Genomic DNA, 12,566 nt, shown 5'->3' with positions numbered 1-12,566 from the left:
CTCATCATGTGCAATCCTCTTATTACAAAAATATCAGAATGTGCATCACAGATAATCAAAGATATGCCTCTAGACCTTTTATTATATTGTCAACCAACAGATAGCATGGATACCTCTGCTCTTCTCCCAGGAAGATAAAACAATCAATATACTGAGCATCCTAGAGGGAATGGAATTTGATAATACCTTGCATATTTTTCCAGAAGAAGAAGAAGAAATGAATACTGGCCATCAACAATTCTAAAAAAGAAAAAAACAACACTTAACATAGGAAGCCAGATGATACCAACAAAAAAAGAAATAATGAAACATTCCTAGAATGGAATTGTTGTGGATTTTGACAAAACATAGATGATATCAAGGCTGCCTTGCAGAAGTATAAACCAATATGCTTGCAGAAAACATACCTGAAACTGGGCAATGATCTGATTCTCCATAATGTTACCATTATTTGTAAGGACAGGACAGCAGATAGACATGCCCATGGAGGAGTCCCCATCATTTTGGGCAACCATATTCTCTTCCAACAAATCTAAATTCACACCAATATAGATCAGTTGCTATAAAAGACTCTTGGTCAGAAATATATTAAATATGCTGTATCTACCTCCCTCCTGCTTCAGGTTTTTCTCAAGATGACCTTGATGATGTCATATCACAGTTATCATCTCTTACTTTTAGTGGGTGATTTAAATGGAAATAACATTCTGTGGGGTAGTGCCTGAACAAACAGAGGAAGAGTTGTTGAGCATATTCTCGACAACAACAATCTTTCACTCTTAAACACAGGAAGCAACATCTTCTTCTACACGCCTACCTGAAAATTCACTGCCATCAATTTAACGATCTGCTTGCCCTCCCTTTTCTCTCTGTTTAAGTGAGAAACTGATAACAACCTATTTAGAATGATCACTTTTCAGTGATATTCACTTTTCTAAACGGGCAACCATGTACTATATCATGTTAGAAAATTGACCATGCTGCTGACTGGTCTGCCTTATCCTCTTCAGCAGTTTTTGATTCTGCAACAGTCAGTTCATCTCCTATCAGTGATGCAATGAAGCATGTATCAGAGTGTGTTATAGCAGCAGCCAAACTGCAATTCCTAAAACATCTAGTTGGAAAGTCATGGTGGAATGATGATGATTGCATAGCAGCCAAAGAAGCCCAGAAGAAAGCTTGGGGTATTTTCTGCAGATACCCCTGCAACAACAAACCTAAAAACCTAATAAACCTAATTGCTTTCAAACAAGTTTGAGCAAGACATCTATGGCATCTAAACTGATCCCATACTAACAAAGCAGGTTTCTGAAGTAAACTGCCAGGATGTCTGGACCACACCTTCTTTATCCATAACTTCATCCCTTCTTCATCCATCCATCCATCCTTTTGGATGAATATGAATGTAAACTCCTTTGGGCAGTTTTTCTTTTGTCATTATTTTTCTTTTAAAAATTAAATTCCATCTGCACAGCACGACAAAACAACAGTATAGTGTTTTTTTTTTGTGACCAGAAGTTTTAACAATTTTTTTTTTATCTTTGGAGTCAAGTCTTGTTTCAGAGTACATCAAAAGCCAGAGGCAATTCATCTGATAGTTAGCATTTATGATGAATCTGTGAAACTCAATTTTATTTTCAAATTCATCTAGCATTTTTTGTTATATTTTCGTTCTTGCACACATGCATTGTAAATCATTTCTCTTTATAAATTTAAAGCACCATGATGGTGATCCTGTAATATCAATGACATTTCTTTCTGTTTCCAATAATTTTTCTTGTTGAATAATTATTTTTGTAGATATGCAGCAAATCAGTCTTCTTTGATTCATTATCCAAATTTTTAATTCAGTTTCAATTTCTGGGCATTTTTGTTTTTTTTGTGGAGATTGTGTTTTTTAGAATTTGTTTCTATTGATTGTTGCTCTTGTTTCCTCCAAGTTCATACCATTTTTCTGTAGGCAGAGGTCCAAAGTGCCTTTCTGCTGCCCTATTGCCATTTTTTTTTTTTTTTTTTTGCATATTCAATCACACTACGCTTAAACTCAGTTGTATAGCTATGTCTGTGCTTTGTAGAATCCGTGTGTTGTAATAAAATAAATAAATAAATATAATAATGTAGTGATTGCTAGTTTAAACGCATGACTATTACCAACCATTCAGCTATTCAAACTGATCATGCATTACTGACAAGTGATGACGCACTGTAACTGTGCATACATAAAAACACATCAGTGTATAAGACATACCTTAAGATGCACCTGTTTACAAGACTCATTCGGTTTATAGGAAACATCTTAATTTTCAGATACATTTTAGGTACAAAAAAGTGCATCTTATAAGGCAAAAAATACCATACATAATATTGGTCTTAGAGTGGAATCTCTCTCTCTCTTTTTATCAAAAACTTATCTAATCGAATGTTCCAAGTTTGAGTGACAACTGCCACACACGCACACATAACCAAAAACAGGGAGTCCCACAAGGTGAGACATTTAAGTGTGACACTTAAATGTCTCACTTTTTGTAATCAAGGGCAACTCAATAACAGAACAACTTCCTCCAACCGTAAGTAATGCCCCGTATATGGATGACTGTCATCTTCTGTAACTCATGAAATATGAGGGTCATAAAAAGAGCAGCACAAGCCATTGACCATCTCTCAAAATGGGTGCTTGCAAATGGTTTCACATTTTTGCAGCAGAAGAAAATTTGTGTGCACTTTTCCTGCAAACATGGGTCTTCATCCTGATCCAGAACTCCAACTAGGACAATCACTGATCACAGTTACATTGGAAGTCAAGCTCTTGGGACCGATATTTAATAGTAAACTCAGTTTCCTCCCTCACATATGTCAGTTATGAAATGAGTGCCGTAAAGCAATGAACATTCTACATGCCTAATCTTCCACCTGCTGGGGTGCTGACAGATGTTCTTTGCTTTGCTTTGGATTGAAGTCATTGCTGGAAATGGTGATAGTTAGGCTCTTAATACAATATAGATACGATACCTTTGGTCCACAGTGGCGTGTTTTTTTTATTTGAAGCTGCCACCTTTTAGTGCTTCGTTCACCCTCCACTTGAGGGATGCACCTGGTATGGCTAGGCTCTCCTCCAGGAGTTTCACATATTACTTTATAAACTCCATATACTCAACCACTTTCCAGGTTAAGACTGCATGATCATTCTCCTTAGCCATATACAAAATAATTATCTTGGTTATAGGTGAATCATCTTCTATCACCAGATCCAAATCTCAGATACCATTCCTTTAATCATGTGCTGTTTTAGATAATTCCCTTAAGCTGCATAAATTCCATTTCCTTCCTTCCACAATGCCCTCTTCTTCTTACAATCCGAGTTTCCATACTTCCAATTTTCCTGATATCTTATGCAAGAGTCTCAAATGCACTGCCTCTCATGAACCTACTGCCTTCTTGCCAGACCTCTGCTCTCGTTAGTTGCAATTCTTCTGCTGTCATCAGAAATACCCTCCCCTCATATACACCCCCCCCTCTTACCCATTCATTGCCCTTCCTGAAAATGCAGTATTGTGCTATACAATATAACAGGGATGGCATGTAGTATATCTTCATGACTATATTCTCTTACTCGAACTCTCACTAAAAACATTCAGTTTTTATGCTATTTAAGTTAAGAGCAGACAGATCTGCTTACATTGAACCCAGCTCATTACTAAAAGCTCTTAACACAATTAAGAGCTTTTAATAAATCTAGTTATAATTGAAAATGCTGCTATATTTTATTTCTCTGTGAGAATTAGTTTCATTACATGCAGTATTAGTTATTAGTTAAGTTTTTTGTAGGTAGGTATCATTTTGCAATAAAATACATAGCTATTATTTTCTATTATATAATTTTTACATAAATTTCAGTGAATAAAGAGAACCAAGCACCATCTCGAATTTATTTGTGTACTTACTTAAAGGATCAGCTAATCTGGAAATCTTTAAGATTTTGGAATGCTGCATTTTTTGATGCAGTTCAATGTGAAAGAGCACATAGATCTGTCCCAACAAGGTATTTTCTTAGTATGCTATAAGTTTTTTTTTTCATATTTTATCCCATTAATTAGATAATTTGCTAATTTTTAAAACCAATTTTTTAATATAGAAAATATTTACATTAAAATTATTTGAGTTATTGAATTTTTTTTTTTTTACCTGAAGTTCCTAAAAATTATTGGAAGCGATTTGAGTGTTCATATGTGATATGTATTAATTGGTTCAATCAGAAAAGAAGTACAAACAGCAGTATTTGAAAGTAACTAAACTCTTGGGTTTATGATTATTTGGTAATTGATTCTAAAATTTGCTTCTTCTTTCAGGCTTCTCTTCTTGTCAGTAACTGCCTGTACTCAGATTTCACTCTGATTCCTCCAGTCCTCATTCCATAAGGCTCTTTTCTTCATTGCTCTCACAGTTGTCCCTTTCCATGTAGCCCTTGGTCTTTCCTCTTTTTCTCCTTTCAAGGAGTGCATAATTCTTCTGTCGTTCTTTGGATGTGTCCATACCACTTCAAAACACATGCCTCTATCCTTTCCGTAACAGGATGTTCAACTTCACATCTCCGTTTGAATATATGCATTTCTCAGACAATCCATACTATACTTTGCTAAAGCAAAGTATAGTTTTAGCAAAGCATAAAAATGATTTTAAGCCATTATTATTATTTGCTTAACCTACTGCCAAATTTAGAAAAAATTGAATAATTTAAACAATGCCTTGTTTGACATTTTGTTTCCATCTCGCTAGATGACCAGAAGAAACACAGGTTCAGTTCTAGTTGCCAATTAAAGGGACCAACAATTTATTTTTTTTCTCTAGCCATTTTCCAAACTAGTCAATCTCTGTCAAGGGTTTTCTTATTGGTTATTTTTCTCCAAGAGAAGAAAAAAACCAAGAAAGGATGTAAAATAACATTGTTTTTTTCCTCCTATAATGTGTTATATGTGTTCTTAAGAATTGCTGCATTACAGAATTTTGCACAATGAAAGTAACAGGGCTTATGGTTAAGGACAGAATACTCAAAACTTGTAGACTCCCATAAGTTATGTATACTAAAAAATACTAATATTTGTAGTAGTAATTTTTTTTAAACATCTATATAATTTATTAATTCTTAATAAATAAAGAAATATACTACAGTAAATATCGTATTTCTTTAGGCATTGTTTTACTTGACTTTTGGCACTCAGATGTTCCTGCTAAGTTTTTTATTTTTGCATGATTGTTTTTTTAATATTATCCTGTGGTATTATTACACCAGATCATAGAGGTCAGTTCATGTATTTTATACAGCACCTTCTCTTGGTCGTTAAAAAGTTCACATTTAGAAATATTCATACAAGTTAGTAAATGCATTGGTGATGCTCCCTCAGTGTTACAGATTTTGAGATAGGGAAGACTTTTATGCCATTGCTAATCTTGATTGGTCTTGTGTGGGCCGGTCTTGAGGCGAGAGATCATGGTGGTGGCATAGCAATTAAACTTGGAATTGATGGTAGCTCCTGGTTTTTCTGCTGAATACTAGTGGTGAGTCATGTCCTTAAGAATCATTCTTTTTATGTTTTTTTTTTTTTTGAGTCGTTTTAAAAAGGTCAAAATCTGTGGTATCACTTGACGTTGCAGCCATTTTTCCTACTTCGTCTGCAATTTCATTTCCCTTTAATCCCACATGGGATGGAATCCACTGGAAAATTATTTCGGAATCTTTATCTATCATGTTTATGTTTTTTGCTATGTCTCTAAGTATTTCTTGATGGCTAATATAGCAATTCTTAATAGCTTGAAGGGCCTAAGGAATCTGTGAAAAATATAAATTCCTTTGGGTTTTGTTTATTCAAACATTGCAGGATATTTATGTTAATGGCTATTAATTCTGCATGGTATGAGTTGCATCCTATACTGTTGGTTGTTTTTTAGTTATTTTGAGAGCCATAGATGAGTACATCACTCCCAGAATTACCATTTGGATTTTTGGAACCATGTGTGTAGATCTTTATTGAGTCAGGTCCATATTTCATTATTTTTGAAAGAGCTAATCTCAAGATTTCAAGGTTTTCTAGGCTTTTATCTTGTGTTTCCCTATTTCAAAATTAATAACTATATTTTTTCCTGTCTTGATTCGGAGGAAATGCTGGGTAGTTGGCTATTTTATTTGGACAATCTAAGGGAATTTTATTTTCCATGATTTCATGCATTGTTGATTTTTTTTCTTTATTCTGTTTGTTGGTTGTCACTTTTTAAGAAGTTCACTCGTTCTATGATGTGCAAGGTTGGCTCTTTTTTTTTTTACAAATTTCGTAAGATTTTCTTGCCACCTAATTTTTAAAGGAACAAGGTTGGATTCGAATTCTGCTATTTTTCCAGGATCTAAGTAAATAATTAATTTATTAACTTGATGCTGATATTTCGCTGGTGTTATAACCAGCATCTTCAGAGCACAAAAACACTGTTTGTCACAATACGCGAGACTAAAACAACATGGTGTACTTAAAAAAAATTGTAGCAGCAACACAAAGACTAGAGTCCTGATTTTGGCACCCTCTATCTGAAAAAAAAAAAAAAAAAAACGCTATCATATATTACTAGAGTCCTAGAAAAGTGCTAGTTTTTTCTTAATATGACTGTCTCCCAGATCTTCGGCAAGTTAATATAGCCATATTTGTTGAGATTTGGAGTGTGTTTTAGGGCTTCTGTCGCCTCTAAGAACAATCTCTCTGATTTATACGGGTTTCTGTGTAGTACTTTTGTGTTTTTCCAGTTGATCCTAAGTGCAGGGGTATCCAGAGCATGGTCTGCTAGGCCCGACTTCCCATAATGATAATTCCGGACGTATCTTTTATGTTCGCTGATGCGGATGTTCACAGTTCTTCCTGTTTGACTGTAGTAGGCTTGATTGCATGAGCAGGGTACTTGGTGGACTCCTGGATGTGATAAAGGAGGAATGCTGTCCTTGGGTGAGCGGTTGAGGGTGGCTAATTTGCTACATGGTCTGAATGTAGTGTGTAGTTTATGTTTATTGAGAATTCTTGAGATCTTTTCGGATGTGCCTTTAATGTAAGGGATGGTGACTGTTTTGTTGTAGTTCTCTGTGGTGGATGGTGGGAGGGGTTTCTTAGGAGTGTTTAGTATTTTGTTTATTTTATGTGGATTGTAGCCGTTGGCCAAGAAGGTGTGGCGTAAGTGAGTCAGTTCAGCAGTAAGAGCCTTGTCATTGGAACAGATTGCTCTCGCTCTATGGGTTAGCGTTTTTAATATGCCATATTGTTGAGAAGGATGATGGTGTGATTGTTTGTGTAAGTATCTGCCTGTATGTGTGTGTTTTCTAAAAAACTGAAAATGATAAGGAACCATCTGGGAGACGTGTGATGAGTATATCCAGGAAGGGCAGACAGTTGTTGGCTTCCAGTTCCATAGTAAAGTGGATTTTTGGATGTTGGCTATTTAAATGTGCTAAGAATGTTTTCAATGTCTCAGGGCCATGTGGCCAAATAGCAAGCACATCATCAACATAGCGTAGCCAAAGTGTTGATTTGAGAGTGGCTGTATTGATTGCTTGTTTATCCAGGTGTTCTATGTAAAAGTTGGCTGGGGGGAAGGGGGGGAGCCCATGGCTGTCCCATCAATTTGTTTGTATATTTTCCCTTTCCATGTGAAATATCCTGCATGTATTGTGAATTTGAATAGTTCAAATATATCAGGGGGAAAGTGTGACTTCAGTAGATTGAGGGTTTCTATTAGTGGTACATTTGTGAATAGTGAAGTGATGTCAAAGCTTACTATTAAGTCTGAGCTTTTTAGGGTAAGGTGTTGTAAGATGCTTTTTAGGTGTGCTGAATTTTTGACAAAGGAGGGAGAATTGTTAGTGAGAGTGGCTAGTAGCTTCGCTAAATGTCTAGCCAGTTTGTATGTGGGACTATTTATACTGTCCACAATTGGGCGTAGGGGTGTGCCTGGTTTGTGAATTTTTGGTGCTCCATAGATCCTCGGTGTTTTAACATGGAAGGGTTTGAGTTTGTTAACTGTGTCTTTGGCCCAGGAAGCGACTTTTTTCAATAATTTTCGTGCCTTATTCTTTTGTGTGTTGGTGGGATTGCAATCTATAATTTTGTATGTTGACTGATCTTGTAATAGTGTGTGCATTTTGTTTTCATATTCAGTTGTGTCCATCACCACGGTTGCATTTCCTTTGTTTGCTTTTGTTATGGTAATCTGGCTGTTGTTGTGTAGCTCTTTTATAGCAATGAATTCCTTATGTGGGATATTATTTTTGGGAGGCTTGGACTTGATTAGGATGTTGGCCACATCTAAATGTATGTTGTTAGCTATTGTTGGAGGCAGGTCGTATATTCCTCGTTCGATGGACACCATTATTTTGGCTTTTGGAACTTGCTTGGGAGTTATGGCAAAGTTGTGCTCTCGACTTAAAGCAGTCGTGGCTTCTTTGCTTAAGGTGAGTGACGATAGATTCACGACGACGAGGTCTTGTTGTAATTGCGGTCGTTGTATGGTGTTCCGTTGTTGGAGATTTTCAAACTTATTTTGGTGCCGGTTTTTGACTCTGTTGAATTATTTTTTTGCCGTTGCGTCGGTGATGTTCTGTAAGATCTGCCAAAGTTCCGTATTTAGAATATTATGCAGCGATTCTCGTAATGCGCTGATGGTTGCATTTGCTTTTGCTAATTCCAGGCGAGTGGTGTTAATCTGTTCACGTAAAAGCGCTACACTCGCTCGTTTATAGATGCGTTGGGCTTTGGCCGAGTGGAACTTGTTTTTGATTTTAAAACAGTTCGGTATTAATTTGGTGTCTCGGCACCAATTTTTTTTTATTTTTTTATTTTTTATTTTTTTTTTTTCCAGATAGAGGGTGCCAAAATCAGGACACTAGGCTTTGTGTTGCTGCTACAATTTTGTTTAAGTACACAGTGTTGTTTTAGTCTCGTGTATTGTGACAAACAGTGTTTTTGTGCTCTGAAGATGCTGGTTATAACACCAGCGAAATATCAGCATCAAGTTAATAAATTAATTATTTACTTAGTTTCTGTGTTCTATTATACCGTTAAAATAATAAACAACATGTTTGACGAAAACATTAGTCTGTCCACACGTTTATTTTTCCAGGATTTGTATTCCTTAGTCTACCTATGATTCCGGCTGCATTTTTCTGAATTTTTATATAAGCTTGTCTAAACTGGTTTGTGATGTTTGCATCCAGATGGGTGAAGCATATTCCTTTATGGATCTCATTCTCTTCGATTTTGATATTTCTCTCTGGGTCTTTTAGCACGTTAGTCTCGCCTACCTTTGGTAGGTCTTTGATGATTGTTTCTGATGGTGGCAATGTGCATTCCTTTAGGCCTGTTCTTGCAATATCACATTCTCTTGCTTCTCTAAAGTGTTTTATTTCAGGTACCTTCAGTACTCAAGGTTTTCCTTTTTCATTCACTTCTTGTATTGCTACAACCAGGACACTTACTCATGTTTGGGATGCTGTATCACAAAAAGTGCACCAACTTGAGAGAACAGCATGATGCATACATGTAGGGCAATTGGTATACTTGGATGTGAGAGAGAGAGAGAGCAATTAGTTGAGATGCATTTTGTGTTTTCTAGTGTTCAGTTGGGTAACATTTTTCATGTTCACTTGGTAGTGCAAATCATAATAGACTCATGAAAAATCACATAATGACTCAACATCATTTCACATTTTAATGATTTTATTACCCATTTATCTATCGCTTATCAACAAATTTGCACATTACAAGCAGGTTATATGAGAAATAGCAGTATTACAAATATTTTGAGGTAAAAATACAACCTCATTGCTTTAGCCTCTTGATCAGGGTATCATTTGGTTTGTCAAGGTCACATACATCCACCTGGTATTTGATGGTATTCGATCAGCAATTGACAGATCTTAATCTGGACATAACACAGTGTTTGAAATCATTCACTATTGCTGATGAAATAACATTCATCAAAGCTGCAGTGGATGAATTAAAACCAAAAACTGTAAATGCCTGCTGGAAGAACTTATGAAGTGAAATCATGAATGATTTTAAAGGCTTTCCAGGGATTGATGGAGAAGTTAGGAAAATCATTCATCCAGCAAGACAAGTTGATGGAGAAGGATTTGCCGGCATGCTTGATGAGGTGGAAGAACATACTGAAGGCCATTGAAAAGTGCTAACAAATGAGGAATTGGAAGAACTTGTAAATGTATGTGGCCTTGATAAACCAAATGATACCCTGGTGAAGGGATTAAGAAATGAGGTTGTATTTGGAGGTAAAAATACAAACTCGATATTGTCATTTTCATAGCAGATTCACGATGGCCAGGTGCATTGTCTATTATTAATAGGACTCTAAATTTCGACCCTTCTTTTTCCAAGTGTTTTTTCACTTCTGGGATGAAGAATTAGTGGAACCATTCCATAAACAAGATGGCTGTCATTCACAATTTATGATTATGTTGCCAGAACACGGGCAGATTGTTTTTCAGAGCACATGGGTTGTTCGCTCTGTACACTATGCCCTGTAGCATTGCCACATAGTGCCAGAGTTAATATGTCCTTCCATGTTTTATGCCCTGGTGCCTCCTTTGCACTTTTATGAATGTAGGTTCTATTGGCCATCTTCTTCCAGAAGAGCCTAGTTACATTACAGTTGAAGACTTGCTTTGGATGGTATATTCTTTCTCTTTAATCAACTTCTTCAACTCTGCCGGAAATATGGTAACTGTTTCATCGGCAGATGTAGCCTCTCCAGTAATTCTTATATTTTTCAGTCTAAACTTTTTTCTGAATCTGTGTAACCACTCCATACTTGCAGTAAATGGCTTGGCGTCATTCGTTTCGGAGGATCCCTTGCTGAAGTCTTCATATTGCTTCATTGGCTCAATGCTCTCTGATGCAACACGTTTTCTGTTTGTCCTTCACCTACAAATTTAATGCCTTTTCCATCTTAATTAAGCACTTATCACACACTGTGGTGCATGATAAGTGCTTAGTTCTTTCTTCACAATTTCACAGATAGAAGATTCTTTCCTACCATAGATCTTAGCAACCATCCCTTTTTTTTCCTTCTCAAGTCGAGAACTTTCATCTTTTCACTTAAAGGAAGCACTTTACTGCTTCTCTTTGGCATATCCGAATTGCCAGCATCAGTACTTTTGCACTCTGGGGCCATTATTAAGTAAAATAAGGTTTACTTGAATACAAGCACTGTGACACTGCGACAGTCAATCTAATAACCAAGACAGCTACTAAGTGACTAATGGGTGGGTAGCATATACAGCATAGGTTGGATATGCTATACAAAGGGATGGTTCTGTTCTAGGTGAGACAGAGCTGTAATCATGTTACTCAGAATGACATGCAGTTTAAAACTTATGAATTGTTTATTTCTGGAATTTTCCATTTAATATTTTGGACTAAGGTTGACTTTTGGTAACTGAAACCGCAGATAAGGGGGGGGACTACTGTAAACTTAAAAAATGAAATATCAATAATGGTGTAATGGCCATAGAAGTTTTGTTTATCATCAGAAGAAAAAATAATTGTGCCCCCATCGTAGATTTATATAGGTATTATTATTATTGTTAGAGATGGCTTAGATTGGTTGTAAGAGTGGGAAAGTATGTTATTCAATCTAGATATTTGGACAGAGGAGAGGATGTATTGATTTGTGAGAATTTGTTGGTATTATCTCTTCTACTAAAAAAAAAATGTCTTTATGAGGAAATAAATTAATTTCTTAGTAATTAACAAAAAATCTGCTAGCAAGCTCCAAAGCTTAAGTAAAGTGATATGGAAAAAAAAAATACATCTCTGATTTATATAACTTATTATTAGACCTCCAGGGAGTCAACAAGACTCATTGAGGGAGACCATACATCATCCACACCTTCTCTGTCATACCTTCTCTTAAACTCATTGACACTAGATGCATTCACTATTTCAACAGGCAAACTGTTCCACTCACTAATGATTCTGTGAGAGGGAAATCTAGCTCTTACTCTTTTCCTAACTTCCACAGATGTTCCCCCCTTGTCCTCACCCCACCTTCTGTATAATGAAAAATTTTATCAACTGATATTCTATAATGCCCTCGCTTTTGTTCATAGACCTTTATCATCCTCTCTTTCTCTTGTCTGCTAGTGTCTGCAGTCCACATATTCTCCATCTATCCTTGTAATCTACATTCCATAATCCCAGTATCATCTTTGTAACATTTCTTTGCTTCTTTATCCCTTTGGAACCCAGACCCAAATCTGCACACAGTAGTCCAGGTGTGGTCATATCAAGAGGAAAAATGACTTCCATATTCTTATGTGTGAGTGTTCGTTTCAGTAATGCAATTATCTTCTGAGTTCTGTTTACAATTTTTGATATGACTCTTCAACTTTCTATCTCCATAACACCGCAATACGGATACCCAAGCATACACAAGGTTAGAAGGATAAGCCAATGGGGATAAATGGAGATATAAAGCAAGCACTATAAAGAAAGAAAACACTGTGGAGAGAATATAAAAGAAAAAAA

General features: G+C 36.1%; 1 protein-coding gene across 1 annotated transcript in view; it reads left to right on the top strand.

The window, feature by feature from the left end:
* Positions 1-12,566, top strand: part of LOC150096632 (uncharacterized) — a 100,436-nt gene that overhangs the window by 43,142 nt on the left and 44,728 nt on the right. The window contains exon 5 of the mRNA XM_090408597.1: positions 3,895-4,039. Coding sequence (XP_090264723.1) covers positions 3,895-4,039 — 145 coding nt within the window. The remainder of the gene's footprint in view (positions 1-3,894; positions 4,040-12,566) is intronic.

The sequence above is a fragment of the Typopeltis vanoorti genome, chromosome 18 (assembly GCF_054136105.1).
Source record: "Typopeltis vanoorti isolate ZY-2024b chromosome 18, IOZ_Tvanoo_1.0, whole genome shotgun sequence".
Taxonomy (NCBI): Eukaryota; Metazoa; Arthropoda; class Arachnida; order Uropygi; family Thelyphonidae; genus Typopeltis; species Typopeltis vanoorti.
This window is presented reverse-complemented; position numbering and strand designations above follow the sequence as displayed.